The sequence below is a fragment of the Symphodus melops genome (genome assembly GCF_947650265.1).
Source record: "Symphodus melops genome assembly, chromosome: 8".
Taxonomy (NCBI): domain Eukaryota; kingdom Metazoa; phylum Chordata; class Actinopteri; order Labriformes; family Labridae; genus Symphodus; species Symphodus melops.
This window is the reverse complement of record NC_136698.1, coordinates 18,440,480-18,458,099: the sequence shown is the minus strand read 5'-3', so window position 1 is coordinate 18,458,099 and position 17,620 is coordinate 18,440,480. Positions and strand designations below refer to the sequence as shown.

Sequence of the window (17,620 nt, the reverse complement as noted above, 5' to 3'; positions counted from 1 at the left end):
GATGGAACCTGCAGGACAAGCAAGAAAAAAAGTTTATAGACTCCATATTCTCCTCATGATCCCTTTTCAGGTTGTCAGTGAAACCTATAGAGGAGCTTTGCATTATTTGAAGCTAAAGAAACTGCTGTTTCAAGTGCTGTCTCTTTGAGGCCCCCATCCCAAGATGCCCACTTTCTTCTGATTGGCCACTTCTCTGGGAGCCTGGGGTCAGACTGCAGGTCTGCGAAGGCAACCAGGGGAGGATTTTGTTGTTAACCTATGTTAAAGGTTTCAGCGGCTTAAGTATAAGCCTGAAAAGGTTTTGGGAAATTCTTGGTTTCACAAAGTAACTATTGTGTAAATAGTTGAAGAAGTTGTTTAGCGCCCTCTGCAGACTCATCCTGGGATTACTTCAACATAGGTTAAAATCATGATCTGAAAATTTGCTCACGTTTAGTATGGACACTCATAGCATTGTTTGACTAGTTTAAAATGGGGATCAGCATTATATGTCATCTTTATTCTCACTTTCAGTCAATTAACTATGAGATGGAAAAATGGAAATCTCACATTTAGTTAGTTCCATTCCGAAACGTTTATTGTTTTTGTGCAATTAAGACAGTGTACAAGAGTCTTCCTAAATAAACAGGAAAAGAAACATTGTTTTTGTGTGGCACTATTGCCAGATTTTTTTTCTTGAATTATGTTGGAGTTTGAAAATCTGGTATTGTGTCAACCGTAAATAACTGTGACTTTAAATTACCCCCTTCAAAAACCGGATTTCTGTTTAAATCAAACAATAAATACAAACTTTAATATATGCACATTTTATGTATATAAAGCACTAACAAAAGTAGTTTTTAAGCATCCTCTAAGTTCTTATGGTTGTATTTTATTTTCCAGATTTAATTAAAAGTTAATCCTCATGTTAATTTATTGGTCCAGTTTTCTCTTTAAAGTTCTCACTTTGAAAGAAAAACATATAAACTAAAAGTATTGAATTTTTTCAGGACCAAGGGTCCGCTAGGGAGTCCCCTTCCCCCCCTAATTCCCCTCTTTTGTAACCACGTTTCAGCACTTCTGAAAAAACAGCAGGCAGAGGTCTAAAACAACACAGCCGAAAAGGAGCAAGGGTCACTTCTAAAAAATCCTAACATCGGTATCAGATTCATGAGCTCTTTGTGTTTTGACAGGTGGCCAAAACCTTTTCTGTCTCTTACCAGACAAAGTATCCAAAACAATTATTTTAATCCCCCATAATTCATTATAGGCCAGTCAACCTAGCCCCCCAAAAAACAAAAGAAATAGTCTTATAGTTTTTATTGGTCCTCCTGAATCATATACTAAAAGTCTACCACCATAGATGGGGTGGAACATTTTTTTTCCATTAAAAGCCAAAGTTGTGCCAACACTCTTAAGTAAAATTGAGTAGAATAAGCGACAATTTTCAATTCATAGCTGTCATAATGAAACTTCGCCAGTTGATTAGTGACATCATACCAAAGAAAAAATGTATTGCAATCTTTTGAGATTTATGTTTATATATGCAAATTAGGCCTTTCTTCATCTCATGTACCATCATTACAAAATGTGATAATTTGATGGAGCCAGAAAAAAATGATCATGTTGACACAATACAGACAAACATACATTAGAAAATACTATTTGCTGTCATTAAATCTTTTTTCACCATGTTTTCGGTATACAATGTAGAGAATATCAGGCTATTGAAAGTATATTAACAGAACTCCCCCCTAATGATACACAAAATATAGATAGGAAAAAATCTGTAATGAATAGTTTATGCAGGTTTTACTGAATTGGATATTTCTCCTCCACAGTGTACGGAAACCTCATTTTGAAAAAACGCCCTTTAAAGATTATAGTGAAAGGGAATAAGACACAACTTACGTGTGGTGCAACACATCATCACTTAATACATCTCATGCACGTCCTATGTTCAAAAACCTGTGACTTTGTAAAGATGATGACTTCACACCTACACATCCATACCCTTTCACACACTTATGGCAATGGCTGCTATGCAGTATCATCCAGAACTAATCCATTCATACACGGCCACCGAAGCAGCGCGATTACAAGATAGCAGGATGTACACATTTACACACGGGAATTAACCAGCTGTTTAATGCAAGACCCTCTGCTGCTGCTGCACATGAATACGCCACAATATAAATGGGAACAAAAATACCAGAAATATGCTATAAATAAGAAGTGTGCTCTTTGTCTTACCTTGATCCTTGTGTTGATTACTGAGTCTCTAAAATGGGATGAACGCTGGCTGAGCTCGCACTTTTATATGGAGGCGGAGGTTACTTTTTTTTAACCTGAAATCTAAACCAATGAAGGCAAATATCAAGTTACCTTTTCTCAGCTAAACCTTGACTAAAGTCCAGCTTGTTTGTTCATAGTTAATGAGGAGGCTGAAGAGTCACCGATTATCTGTCTGTGTGTGTCTGAATAAATGAAGAAGGACAGGGGATGTTTTCACATTTGTTCCCCATTTATTTAAAAATCTTTACAGGGATTATTGATCAGTACATTCAGCAGAAACACAGTGTAATCACATCACTGTACAGGCATAGCTACAGAAACATGAATTACCACACAGTATTATTCAGAGTAATAAGCAGGCAGCTCTGAGTGCAGAGAAATATTTCAGCTTCATATTAAACATCAGATGAAACGTGCTGAAAGAAACAAATAAAAAATGTCTGAATAAAAAGCGTGTGGAATGTGCAAGATGTGTTCTGTGATCACTGTGATGAACATATTTATCTTTCCAACATGTTAAACATTAAGAAAATCAATCATAGAATTCATTTGGTCACAGTTTAGCATCCAGCATGTTTTGATTGAAAACAAGAAATAAAGTGTGTGCAAACCAAAACTGGATTACTGCTGAGTCGACAAAAGATTACAGCCCAATCAAACACCATTGACAGGCGACACTATCTAAACTCCAGCATGTTGAATCCATGTGATGGATATGTGGACCCTATACACAAACTGATCACAGTCACAGAAATTGCTCAGAAATGTGTCCGTTTGAAATATAACAGATTCAAAAACATGTTCACACATCTACAATCAAATCATATTCATACACATCTGATTCTTTTTTCTTATCTAAACAGAAATGTGGCCGTTGGTTTAGCTGTTGAACAGAGGCAACCATCCTCCATGTACTGGCTGTGCAAATTGAACTCCCAATCCTGACTCTGTTTGGCGCAATTCATCCCTCTCTATCGCCCCACATTTCATGTCTCTTGTATTGCCTTTCTGGTAGTGCAACTTTGATTGTAAATGTTTAGAATCATCCAGCTTTTAGAAAACTTTGAACAAAATTATCTGCAGGAACAACACATGATTAAATTCTCTTTAGTCCAATGAGGAAACTCTTACTCTTAACAGTCACTGACATGATTTGATTCTCATGAGACAATAAAAACACATTTAAGTGAGAAAATCCCAAAAAGCCTGAACACTCTGACTTCATGCTGCTTTGCAATCAAGACAATTTATTGCTTAAAGGTGCAGGGAGAAACTTGGAGTTTGTAAAGATTTTGGCGACCCTTGTGGACAAGTGGTACATCTTATTGCCTCAGCTGCTGTTTTTTTTTTTACAAACATAAACTGTGGAAAATGGCAAGTGACACTGTTTCTGAGAGATTTACTCAAAAGAACCACAGACTGTAAATAATAATCTTGTCTGTGATCATTTCTTTAATAATAAGTGTATCAAATTAATTGGTCTTCTTCCTGATGGTGTGGTTTGCCTAGTAGCTCACAGAATCATCAATATTCAGTTTAGTCTATTTTATAACCACACTTAAACTCTCCCAATAGCCTTCAATTAAAACTCAGCGGCTCCATAAAGACACAATCAGATACGCTGTAGTTGAGAGAAAGTACCCCTGGATTTAATGTTTGTATTTATTGTTGTCAACTAATTCCTCCATTATGTTTTTTTTGTTTGGCCTATACAACATCAGATGTTGGTAAAGAAGAATATAGATGAGTGCTTCCTAAAGCTAGTGTCTCATTCAGTCTGCATTTGAAAATGACTCCCATTTATTCTCTGAGATAAGGAAAGAAATCATAAAATAATCAATAAAAAAAATAATGTTTAAGAACAAAAATTATTCCTCAGAAATGATTCGATTTATGATCCATTTATTATGTAAGTAACCGAAATATAGATAATGCTTCATCCCATTATTTATTACTGCTGCTCTTTTTGGCTGGCTCAAAATCAGTGAACAGCTCAGGGGCTCAGGTGTCCCTCAGAGGCTCCCATACATGTCAACATGCTTGTGATGGAAACGTCGTACTTCATGAAGAGAGAGATGTGAGCTGAAGTCTTACACAGGAATGTTCAACGTATCTGTTTAAATGTGACCTGTGACCCTTTGTGTTGTTTTGTGACACAAACATTTTTGTGATCACTCATTGTTATCAATTCCTTCTCTGTGAATGCTTCCTTTAAGTGCAACTTAGTATCTATCAGTGTAATAACACACTCACAGATAAATACCATGCTTTTTGCCTAAGACATAGAGTTTTCGCTTTTAACAGACCTGCAATCCAAACAAGATTAAAATATTGCTTAGAATTTGAGCTGACTCTGATCTTCTTCCTCTAGTGCTGAAGTATTGCAGAACTATTCTAACAATGCTGACGTCAAACATGTCAAACATTAACAACATCTTGACTGCTGGAGTAACTTAGAGTTTAAGATTAATGTGTGAAGGTTTGGACCTGAATGCATCTCAACACACACACACACGTCACTACAGACAGAGTGGTGAAGGATTAACCTGCATGTCACACAATGACAGTGGAACTAGCTGAGTTCATTACAGGATCAAACCTTTAACTTTGAACACTCTTCACAAGTCTTCACACTTTTTCATTCATATTTTTTTTAATAAAGTGACTTTATTATTGTATTACTGTGAAGTCTCCATGAATGTTCATGTCTCCTTGTTCTGTAGCTTAACTCTCTCTGCTCACTAATAACAAATAATAATATCTCTAATAACTAACCTCCCCTTACTAAAGGTCGAATCAAAAATTAATTACATAAAAACATTTTTTGGAATAGTTCACAGCTCGAGTGTGAAATAGAGAGAGCCCTGCTCTTCGCTGTAAACACTCCTATGTACAGTAGACGTGACATTCAGGACTTCAGACTCTGCTTGGAATGATTTTTTAATACCTGAAATCCTTGTGACTGAGAACCACCGATCAGGTGTGAACAGAGCTGCAGGTGGAGCTCACACTCACCTGGCTGTTATCAGATGACTACAGGCTGCTCATATTAAAGTTACATTAACAGTGAGTTTAAAAGAACAGAAACATGGGCACATTAAAAACTGGGACAAAGCCACTTTCAGATTTTCCCCTCTAACACCAAATAAAGTCCAAAACCTTTCCTTTAGAATGACAGAATGTCCTCTTTCTGTTTGCTTCTGCATTCACTGATTAATTCACTAAATCTGTAAATCACATTATGTAGCCTCATTTTTTATTATCCATTATTGCATGCCTATTGTATAAGGTTGTAATGTTAGTTGATAGTGAACGGAGAATTCCCAGCATGCCTTAGGGTATTGTTTTTTAAACTATTGATTAGTTTACGGTTACTATTACTCAGGTTTAGTTGTTCTCATTAAGTCTAGAGTCCTTTTATGTGTATCGCTCTTCAGTTTTCCCTCTTGATGAGTGATGATTTTCATTCTGATAGTAAATGTTTAATTCTGCACTGTGAGTAAAATGATCAACTCCACTGTATCATCCAGCAGCAAGCTTTAACTTAATGCTAATTTAATAGCTGCAACATGAATGAGGAATTAAGTAAAGGGGTGGCTGTTCTGACTGTTACAAGAGACCTGGCCACAAACTGATTACTGTTACTATTATGCTCAGCTATAACCAGCTTGATAGACAGTATTTATGTATACATATAATCATCTTTATGAACCATTACCTGGCTCTTCCCAGTGATTCTAATAAAGCTCTCTTTTTAGTTTTCTTCCTCTTTGAGGAAACTTTGTTGGGTAAATCTCAGACATTCACTTCCCTACAGCAACAAGTTTACTCATGACCAAACTCTAAACTTAAAGCTTCTTTGAGGGGAGACAGGTGGTTTAAAATGATTTTTTCTTATATAAATATCCTGTTTTAAAACCTACATGTGAGAAACAGCTGAACTAGAGTGTGAATAATTCTCCCGCCTTTGGTCAGAAGATGGCTCCATCTATTTTTTAATACATTTATATTCTCTGAGTCCCAGTCTAAAGACAGATGTTGACCAGGCATCATGTATCCTCTCACTGCTTCTGACCTTAAACTTCCATTCCCAGCATGCCTTGCAGCGTCTGAAGAGACAGCCACATCATCTCCACCAGGTTGTACTGACAGTATCCCATCCAGAAGCCGAACATCACGTCCGTCACATTGTGCCGACCCAGCAGCACCCGACTCAGACCCACCAGGCCGGCCCACAGCAGGACCAGGACCCTGAGGGGGGCTGCCAGCACCAGGTGAGCCAACAGGAAGCGCCCACACATGGCGGCGCGCGTGGCGTGGCCAGACGGGAAGGAGTACCTGTCCACGGAGAAGGTGGCGAACATGTCCATGCGGTTATGAGCTGGACGACGGCGACGCACCACAGCTTTAACCACACCCACCAGGACTAGGTCGAGGAGGAGACCTGAGAGAGAAGGAGGGAGAGAGAGGTGAGAGGGAGAGGTAAGAGGGGAGACATGAGAAACAGAACAGTCATCACACAGAGCAGATAGATCATGGTCGTCTTTAGAACCAGTGTAGAAGTAATAAAGAGGTTTAGGGATTCAGTGAGTCTACCACCACATTCACAGATCTGATACCATAATGAATGAATTGATTTCAGGTAAACCATCAAACAACTCAAGTGTGATCCTACAGGGGAGTGTGATGTCAACTGCAGATAACAAAAGGTAAAGAACCCCCGTCTTACTTCAGTTAAAGATTGCACAGGGATGGTGCTGATATACTGAGCCTTTCTCAAAGTGCTCCCTCCACTCGCATTAAGTCACGCCCACAGCTGACTGAAGCTCTTTCAATACGGTGGAGGTGACCTACAGCAGCAAACTTCCAGACAAACTCCCCTCACCCCCACAGAGACTCTATATAACTATGCTTCTATGTCACATAAATATAAGTTTGTCAGATTTTTTTTTTTTCTTGGGTGTGACAACTGGTTTACCTGAAGATCAACTGTTAATTGTTACAAACAGCTTGGGCAGGTTAAACCAGACTTTCTTTCTACAGAGAGAGAGAAGCAGAGACTGTTTTTACCACCAGACACTCAGGGAGGTTTACTCATTCATATTAATGTATAATGATCACTGACAGATGTTTGGTGGGAAAACAAGTCTTTATACAACTGTTTTAATATTCAATGTATACCCCAACTCCTAACAACAGCTTCAGTTACATCTCGCTTATTAATAATTGAAAAGACATTGAGGGTTTCTCTGGCTATATTTCTGTTCCTGGTACTGTGTTTCTCCTATACAGTTTCTGGCCTCTGGAGAGCGGTACTGATGAGACAGACTGTTGGATATATTCAGCACAGTTTTTCAGCAGCCTAAGGGCCTCCTTCAAATACATTTTTCAGTCTAACAGTATCACAAGCAGTTTAACTCAACATGAAACAGAGAGGCGCATCGAGTCTTCCAAACAGCCACTCAGAGGCAGTTTAATAGGAGGCTTAGAATAAGAGCTGCAAATGCAGACTGATGCACACATCTCCTGTGCAGAATTTTGGGAGTAGGTCTTTTCCAGGGTTGTCACAATATCAACATTTAAATGAAAGGCAGGAAAGAATCCACAGGTCATCTTTGAACTCAGAACACCTGCTTGGAGAAATCTACAGCCTCTGTACACAGGGTGCAACCTCACTACTAAACCAGCTGCTTGACAACATCACATTTTAAACTTGGTTTAGTTTTAACCAACTCTACCGACCTAAAAACACTCAGTATTTTGCAGATAAGCTCCACAGCCCGAAACGTAGAAGAGGATACAAATTGAAGATAACTTTGAAAAATAGAGGAAGTTAGAACACAGAAATGTTTCAAGACCAATGCAGGGCAGGCTAAACACTGAAGCTTCAGTGTGGTAACAGGCAACCCACATGGGCATCATAGAGGACGGGGGGAGACCCCATTTTTTAATTTGGACTGTGGAACCAATTTTAACCGCTATGTGATAGAGTAACATGTTGCTCCTTCAACAAGCACTTCTTCAGCCCTTTAAGTTAAACCCCCACCTCTACTGAAGGCTCCACCTCAAGTTAAAAATACTGACTGACAAGTAAGGTTGTCAATATTTTCTACTACAACTTTTGAAATTGTTTAAAACACTACTGTCTCTGTAATTTTAATAATCAATGTTACATAAACATCGTGCATTTTTTTGTTTTTAAATCCCAAACAAGCATTGGTTAATGGGACGCACGCATTGCCAAATATACAATTTAGACAATGAGTAGGAGTTTGCTTGCAACAGGTACTTAAAAAAATTAATTATCCAATATTGGCTCTAATTATTTGATTTTGTTGTTGTGGAAACAAACAGATTGTTGGTTTGTACAAGAATCATATCAAGGTTAAACTGTATTATCATGACAACCTTTACAGGAGACAACGTGCAGGTAAAACAGAAGATCAGAGGAGATCATCAGGAGATGGCAGGTGGAGAGAGGATGACACCTGTGAGCTCTGTTTGAAGAGCTGCGCAGAACATATACTTAGTGGTACCAAGACAGACAGGTGTCAGCCCCCACCCCCCTACCTCACAGGTGCAGCAGGTGTTTTTATTTTATTTTACCCATGAACAGGTTGAGCATGACTTCCTGTCCCGCGGCGCTGTCGCTCTTATACAGACAGTATCCGGTCCCGAGCAGCCACGGGATCCCGTGTCCCGACACCTCGATCAGCTTCATGAGGGGCCTTATGCTTCCCCACGACGAGTCCTCGCACGCGCACACACCCAGTCGCTTGGACATCCACAGGTCGATGGCGAGAAGCGAGCTGAGAGCCACCCGCAGGAAGGATGGGTTCAGCCGGATACCGTCCTCCTCTGGCAGCCCCTGACCGGAGCCCGTCGACGAGCTGGAGCCCCGGCGCCGAGTGGGGCTCTCTGAGGCCCGGAGGCGGGCGGTGGTGGGATCGGAGCCCTGTCTCTGGAGCAGGAGCGGTGGAGGGGATGAGCGGCTCAGAGGCTTCATCAGGGACATGAAGTCGTAGCGGCCGTTGGAGCCTCCGAGCACCGGGCTGCCTCCGCTGCGGCCCGCCGGGCCCTTCGCTTTGGGAGACGGCATAATGTTTGGGGGAGTAAGGGGGTGAATGTGGGGGACAACCGGGGGAGAAGTGGAGGAGGTGAAGTAGTTTCTCTGCAGTGCTGTATCTCCTTCAGATCATCTGTTCTCATCATTCACATCACGTCCGAAAACACACAGCACATCCGCCATCTTTGTTGTTCTACGCGCAAAGGCACTTGGGAGACTGTGTTTCTCTGGTCACAGGACCGGTTTCCAAGACAACACACTGCCGCGATAAAAAAAAATAAAAAAAAAATCAAATACTTTTAAATGAATAATAAAAAAACTAAACTCATAAAAAAAGTTAAATACATCTAAAGCTTCGATATATTTTACATTTACTTTACATTAAAAGGTCATAACATCTATGTATACATTAATTGTCCCAGACAGTTACCTACATAAATCAATAATAAATGAAAGCAGTAAAACAATGTTTGGACTTTTTGAAAATTGCTTTCATAAGTATTTGGAAAATGAAATCTCAACATTGATATTCTATTTCATTTGCTACATTGCTTTTTAACTCTTTTAAGAAAGTTCCAATTGGACATGTGTGAATATGGTGTGAATACATTTTATTTTACTGAATTTTATGATAGCACATTCGTTTAAGCACTTCTGTCTCAACATCTCTTATAATAAACCCAATAGTTTATAGTTATCCAGAGACCATGAGCTAAATAGGTCTAGATCTCAATAAAACAATATAAAAGTATTAATGAGGGCTTTCATACACTTGGTATTTATATGATTAATTTTGAACACCAACAGTTCGATTCACCTATCGTTATTATTTTCTTTAGACTGTCAATATATTTTCACAACATGGATACACTTTAGACTATAAGATAGTTAGATAGAGATATACTGTACACTCTTTTAAAGAAATAGAAATACAAAATGTTAGCCTAAAAAATATATAGGAACACACTGTTAATCTAAATATAAATAGGTCTTTTTATTGTTCTGTCTTGCAGATTCTGTACATTTATTTACATCTGCTATTGCACCTGAGGATTATTGCACACGTTTTTTTCTTTTTTCTTTATCATTAGGCTATATAATTGCATTGTTTTTGCTTTGGTTAATATTGCAAGAAAAAAACGTATCTAAACGTTTTAAAAAGGCCGTATTTTATCACATTTCTGATAAGATAAAATGTATATAGGTTACTTCAATCTTTAAAACAATATAATAAAAGGCGTATCTTGACGGCCTCTTCTCTGGTTGGTCGTTGACATGTTGCGTCATTAAAACTAGTTCCGGGTCCCCTCACGTTAACAACGCTGCTTCTTCTTCTCTCTGACCGACACACGGAACCGACATGCCGGGACTTCTGCTTGGAGATGAGTTTCCAAACTTCGAGGCCGACACAACTATCGGCCGGATCCGCTTCCACGATTTCCTGGGCAGCTCGTGAGTGCGCAGAAACACTCGTATCCTCGTTACACTTCATGCACCCTAACATACAGTATAATGATAGTGGGTTTAGAGCTCTGCTTTAGAGGCGTATTGGCATCACAGAAAGCTGCAGGGAGGGAGATTGTTTTTTTTTTTGGTCAAAGATGCATTTTTAACAGTTTAAAATGTTTTTTAAATGCTACAGCTGCTGATTCACACACTGTTACACAATGTGCCTCAGCTCGGTTAGACAGTGGACTGTTATTAATAGTTTAATTTGAACTAAGTTTAATTTTGGAAAATGATGTAGAGACATTTTGTAGAGGTGTCCATCTTCATACTCTTATTTAGTCCAGAGAGCTGCAGCGCACAATGTGTTTATTGTGTGAACTTGATCGGTGCAGTTTATGTAACAGCTGAAACAAAAGACACACACACACACACACACACACACACACACACACACACACACACACACACACACACACACACACACACACACACACCTCAGTGTGTTCTGCTCCAAAAACTCCATTCAAACTTTTCCCATTCATCAGATCATGACGAATTTTAAAATAACGTTTTAAGATCTTTCTACAATCAAAAAAATCAAAATAATGTAAAGCCTTTATACCTGAGGAAATCATACTGATGAATCACCTCTTTGTGAAGATACCTAGAAGTTAACCAACCGGTAGTGCTCATACAGAGCATTGAATTGATGCGTTGCAAAAAGTTAGAAGCTGTTCTTTGGATGCAGAATTAAACTTATGTGTTGATACCTGTTTGGTACCATTGCAACAACAATGGAAGTTCCCCTGCACACTGTTTAAATTGTACAACATCTTTGGAAACTGAAATGTTGCCAATGTGTTTTTACAGTTGAGGGTTTTCTTGAAATGTTTGATGGACTCATCCCTCCCCACTGTCTTGTGAAACAGACGTAGAAACAGAACAGATCATTTTGTGATGTTATCATTTAAAAAACACATAGTTTTAAACCCTGTGGTGTAAAAGTTATCTCCTCTTCATATTTTAGATCCTTGTCAATGGTTTTTCACTTACATTTTTAAATAAACCTTAAATTACTTAAAGTTCACACAACATACTTACACAGCTCATTGTAACAACCACAGGCTGCACAGCGTCTCATTTATCAGAAAATATGTTGGCATCATTTTTTGTTTTTCTTGTCTAAGTCAAACTCTACTCCAACTTCTGAACCCTTTCCACCCAGTCACAGTTTGAGCGTTCAGATTGTTTTTACTGCAGGATCAAACTGGTTCAGTCCCAGTTTAATCTGCTCTTTGTGGTCAGGAGGTCAGAAACTGCAGCTGCTTCTGCTGCATGTGATGACTGTTCGTTACAACAGAGACACACACACACACACACACACACACACACACACACACACACACACACACACACACACACACACACACCATACCATGTGAGGAAGATAATCATGTGATTCAATACTAAATGATGATTTGAAAAATTGTAAAGAGAAAAACATTTCTTAGAAATGGAAAAATAACCAGAAGTGAAGGTAAAACCCATCTATTGAGCCGGTGGAATGCTACACTTAGCGTAATCCTGTGATGTTCAGTCGACGCACAGCTCAGTGTGTGTGTGTTTCAGTCTGTACAGTCATTGTGTGCTTCTCCAGTCTGTTAGGTCCTCATCTGTTTTCTCAATCATTCATGCTCTGGAATGTCCTCCTTAGAGACTTTCTGTTCTGTTTCTCGCCTCTCCCTCACTGACCCTCTCAAGTATCTTAAAGTCAGCTTTCTGAACTGTTCGGACAAATTATTAGGGGAAATTATATGAAGAAAATCTTTCCGCAAAAAAACAACACAAAAAAAACAGACACCTACTTGTCTAGTTTAGGCTGTAAATCCCATCCATATCTGTACTAAAATGTTTTTTTTGTTTTTTTTTGGAAAGATATTTTGGGGGGCTCTGTGTCTTTATTGGAGAGGCAGGGGTTTGTAAACAGAATCATGAAACACGGGACATGATGGAAAATACATGAGGTTTGCCTTGATGTTGAGAGTGGCATGAGAGCTGTATCTCAGACGTGGGAAAGATGTAAATCTTAGGATATCATCAGTGGTGTACCTTTTGAATCAGAGGGTGTTTCGGCCTTTCAACACCAAAAAGAGGGGAGACAGATCATCCAAGCAAACATTGAACCAAGTCAAACCAAGTTTATATAGCACATTTACAAACAGTTTCAGCTGACCAAAGTGCTTTACAGGCACACAAACAGTTACTTGCCTTGTATAAATACACTGCTCAAAACAATAAAGGGAACACTAAAATAAAACATCCTAAATCTAAACAAGTATTCTTATTAAATACTTTGTTCTTTACATAGTTCAATGTGCTGACAACAAAATCACACAAAAATGATGAATGTGCCCCCCCCCCCTGCAGGTGGGGGATCCTGTTCTCCCATCCGAGGGACTTCACCCCTGTCTGCACCACCGAGCTCGCCTGTGCTGCTCGAGTCAGTGATGAGTTTAAGAAAAGAGGGGTGAAGATGATTGCCTTATCCATCGACAGTGTTGAAGATCACCGCAACTGGAGCAAGGTCAGGGACACACGCACACACACACGCGTATGCGTTTGTTAATTGGCCGTATTGTGTAAGAGGGTGTAGTGTACTGTATGTAAGGTCACTGTGGGTTGAGTCTGCAGGTTACTATAGCTCATCTTTACAGTGTTCATAATGTGGAGATATATGGGTGTTCATGACTGAGGTCAATGTGGTATTGTTATTATTCATTATCTCTTCTGAAGATATGAAATACAGTTTTATTTTCATGCTTCGTTATGTTTCCTTCAAACTAGAGGGACAAAAAAATAACCAACAAACAATGGACATTTGTTTCTTTTCATGATAACAAATAAATAATGCATAATGATACACCTTGATCATCAGTTTCACTCTATCATCCTATCTGCAAGGAATGTAACATGAACGATGAGATCTGCACAATGACACAAACCCATTTTTACGGCTTAAATAGAGCTGCTTTGTTAACTGTGAATGTTCTTATACTGTTTTTATTTATTATTTGGAAAGTTCAAGGAAAATTTCTACCTCTGGTTATTCTATGTAGCATGCACAGATCTGATGTCGCCTCAGCTTAATGCTGGAGAGCTGCTGCACCAGACTATATAAAAACACTTTGTCTACCCTCAGATCTTTGTGATGAAACTTGGGACTCTGAATGTGTTCCTGAACAGTTTGTTCTAAAACTAATGGGTGAAACATTTCAGAGTGATCCTTGAGATACCTCACTGTGATTGGCTATTCACGGAGCTCCATGTCACCACACCACCTTCTCAAAAGGGCCTCTGATTGGTCCAACACATTACTATCTAACAATCATTAGGTTGACTGTTCAGCTTCATTATATAACAGTTTAACCTGCTGCCTGCAGACATAATGTACTTTATATTTAAAAACTATTTTATCAATGGATTCAACATTAAAGTTTTTGTTTTGCAAAAATAGCACATTTGAATATTCAGCTTCTTTCTCAGGAAGAAAAGTCAGCCTTTATTTTGAAGTACCATAACAGGACTTTTATACTAAGAACAATTTGCAGAAAAATAAAAAAATAAAAGGCTGCAGCTTCAAATGTTGTAAAACGTTTACTCATAACTGCAAGTGAACATTTAGCTCGTTAAAGTAACTGAAACATAAAGTTAGACGATGTGAGTGTGAGGTTAAAGATCCAAGATCACTCGTTAAATGTGAATTGAAAAGCCGCAGAAGATGATTAACTTTGAGTAAACACACAAACATTAACAGTGTGTGCGTGTGTGTGTGTGCGCAGGATGTATTGGCATTTAACAGCAACGCTGACACCACCCTGCCCTTCCCCATCATTGCTGATGACAAGAGAGAGCTGTCTGTCTCGCTCGGTATGCTCGACCCAGATGAGAGGGACAAAGACGGCATGCCGCTCACCGCCCGCTGTGTGAGAAATATGAACACATGCACACACACACAATTCATTATCAAACTGAGAAGAAGGTGAACAGCAAGACTTTCACTTTGAGAAACAGTCCAGCTGATCTTTGGAAGAGTTCAGTTATTTCATTTATTTTGACCTCCAATGAATCCGTACATCAGCAATTACAACTCTGTTTGTGCTGCTACTTTTAGATAATGCAGATAATATAAAATTACACCTGATTATAGTGCACGTAGGACTATAATGTTAAAAATCAAGTGTCATTATGTCTGTGGTCTCCCACATTTTCAAAATCGCTAAAGATTTGAAAATCATCTCGTGTGTGGCCAGCTTAGGTGATAATGGACATAGAAGGACAATAATTGGGCCCCATCATCGAATCTGGACAGAAATAGTGACTTTTTTAAACATCAGTGTTTAGATGGTACCTGTGGAGTAAACCACTTTAAGGGGGACTTGTGCAGCCTCACTTTGCACTAAAGAAAGTCCAAGATAGAAGTATTTTCATAAATACATATTGTCTATTAGGGTCAACTACAATTTAATAATACATTTTTTTAATTTAGCCCTTGGAGAACATTTCTCCATTTTCTCCTCAGCTTCACAAACACTTAAGACTCTTGAAAGTCCTCCTCGCTCCTCCTAACAGTTTCTCTCCTGTCTTGAGGACTAAGATGCTTTGTGAAAAACTTAAATTTTTACAAGTATCTAGTGCTAACTTTTAGTAGAAATCTTAGAAACATGTTATTAAATCAGCCCTAGCTATGCCTTTGTAGGAACATATTCTTGTATTCAGTTATACGTATTGCTGGAGTGAGTCTGTCCTGGTTTCCTCCTGCAGGTGTTCGTCATCGGTCCTGATAAGAAGCTGAAGCTGTCCATCCTCTACCCGGCCACCACCGGCAGGAACTTCGACGAGCTTCTCCGAGTCATCGACTCTCTGCAGCTCACTGCCCAGAAGAAGGTCGCCACACCGGTCGACTGGAAGGTAAATGTGACACCTGCAGAAACATCTCACAGAGACGTCAGACAAGAAATCTAAAGCACGTTTAAATTTGAGCAAAGACAGCAGATAAACGCTTGTTGTATATGATTCAACTTATTTTATGTTCATACTAGTGTCATTTATGTTCTCATCAGATCAGCTTCAGTCCAAAAAAACGTGTGTGTGTGTGTGTGTGTGTGTGTGTGTGTGTGTGTGTGTGTGTGTGTGTGTGTGTGTGTGTGTGTGTGTGTGTGTGTGTGTGTGTGTGTGTGTGTGTGTGTGTGTGTGTGTGTGTGTGTGTGTGTGTGTGTGTGTGTGTGTGTGTGTGTGTGTGTGTGTGTGTGTGTGTGTGTGTGTGTGTGTGTGTGTGTGTGTGTGTGTGTGTGTGTGTGTGTGTGTGTGTGTGTGTGTGTGTGTGTCTATTTTTACTCATTGACTGATTTATCCAAGACATTTAACTAAAATCTTGAAGGGGCTTCAGCTGTTTCGGGGGGGGGGGGGGGGTTGTGCTGTAGCCAATTCCAGCTGGTATTGGGTGAGAGGCAGGCTGACACCTGGGTAGCTGACCTGTTAATCAGAGTTCACATTTGGACACAAGTTATGTCTCTCTTATGTCACTCTCCAGATTGTTACATGAACGAAATGATAGCTCATTGTTAAGCTAGCTGATTGCAAAAGAAGAAGAACTCCAGCAAATCAGTTTTTACTCGCCTCCTGCTCATGTCACATTTACAGCATGCGTTCATGTCTTTCGTCAGAGTTTTATTTTTTTCTTCTTGAGTGTTCAGATTGAACTATCACCAATTCCTCCTGCCCTTCATCCTCCCAGTTGATCTCCTCTAAAGTCTTGTTTGACGGTGAGAGAGTCAGTGGGATTTCCTGTATTTAGAGTCAGGACTCTGGATTTTGACAAACGAATCTGTTAGTGTTTGGTATGCTGTTGTGTCACTAATATAAAACTGATAAAATAAAATGTATGTAACATTGACTTTTTGTGTTCAGACTCTGCAATGCTTCTGCTGTGAAACCAGAACTAACTCCCTCCCTCTGTGTTTGTCCTGTGTTTCAGGCTGGTGACAAAGTAATGGTGATTCCCTCTCTCTCTGACGCTGAGGCTGCCTCTCTCTTCCCGAACGGAGTGACCACCAAAGAACTGCCCTCTGGTAAAAAATACCTGCGCTACACGCAGCCCTGATCATACTCTGAGCCCTACATTAAGAGTAGACCAGTTTAAAACTGACTTGTACACCATGTAAAGCTTACAATCACAGAACTCACCTAAAGCACTTATCTGTTAGCTGACCACAGTCTGAATCGACATGTGCAGTGCCTTCTTTCACTTCTAATAAAATCCATTTTCTCACATTTTAGTCGTCTGACTCTTTTTTCACTGTTTGAATCATCGTAGAGGAAGTGTAATGCAGTGACTGACTCCACCACCAGATGTCTCCATAAAACTTCGAACATCTCAGCATGACTTTTTACCTGCAGTTCAGTATTTTGTCAATAGGTGTCATTGTATGCTTAGTGATTGACCCATCGTGTCTTCTGTAACAGAGAGGGAGTGGCTCCTCATAAACAGGAAACAACTATAGCCACATTTCTGTTGATTGAAAACACATCACTCATTATCTGTTTGAATTTCAAATTCGCAGAAAACTTTTCTCACCCTTTCTGCATTTTAAACACGGATGTCTTCAATCTCTCAAAGTTGGAACTTTTCACAGGTCATCTTCAAATCTATGTGCTCTGTGAAAACTTAAAGAGGAACATCAAAAGACAATCAAACAGAAGTTGGTTGATTTTCTCCTGCATTCACTTTTCTGGACTACTCAGATTTATCTATTACCATTGGAAGAGGTACAC

The 17,620-nt window shown here is 39.4% G+C and overlaps 2 protein-coding genes across 2 annotated transcripts; one reads left to right on the top strand and one right to left on the bottom strand.

The window, feature by feature from the left end:
- Positions 1-6,252: 6,252 nt before the first annotated feature.
- On the bottom strand, positions 6,253-9,854 carry plpp6 (phospholipid phosphatase 6). Its single transcript, XM_079351404.1, has 2 exons — positions 8,881-9,854; positions 6,253-6,718 (listed from the first exon to the last, which is right to left on the bottom strand). Exons 1-2 carry the CDS (start codon positions 9,371-9,373, stop codon positions 6,351-6,353), a joined length of 861 nt encoding a protein of 286 aa, XP_079207530.1. The 5' UTR covers positions 9,374-9,854; the 3' UTR covers positions 6,253-6,350.
- Positions 9,855-10,634: 780 nt separating this feature from the next.
- Positions 10,635-17,117, top strand: prdx6 (peroxiredoxin 6). The gene is made up of 5 exons (XM_079349961.1): positions 10,635-10,792; positions 13,217-13,373; positions 14,629-14,772; positions 15,611-15,757; positions 16,824-17,117. Exons 1-5 carry the CDS (start codon positions 10,701-10,703, stop codon positions 16,947-16,949), a joined length of 666 nt encoding a protein of 221 aa, XP_079206087.1. The 5' UTR covers positions 10,635-10,700; the 3' UTR covers positions 16,950-17,117.
- Positions 17,118-17,620: the final 503 nt, after the last annotated feature.

Bases quoted from the DNA above. Each gene is read 5' to 3' on its own strand.
- plpp6 (XM_079351404.1), bottom strand. From the start codon at position 9,373: ATGCCGTCTCCCAAAGCGAAGGGCCCGGCGGGCCGCAGCGGAGGCAGC. The intron at 6,719-8,880 runs GTAAAATAAAAT...CTTCTCTCTCAG, and splicing joins CATGCTCAACCTGTTCATGG to GTCTCCTCCTCGACCTAGTC.
- prdx6 (XM_079349961.1), top strand. From the start codon at position 10,701: ATGCCGGGACTTCTGCTTGGAGATGAGTTTCCAAACTTCGAGGCCGAC. The intron at 10,793-13,216 runs GTGAGTGCGCAG...CCCCCCCTGCAG, and splicing joins CACGATTTCCTGGGCAGCTC to GTGGGGGATCCTGTTCTCCC. The intron at 13,374-14,628 runs GTCAGGGACACA...GTGTGTGCGCAG, and splicing joins ATCACCGCAACTGGAGCAAG to GATGTATTGGCATTTAACAG.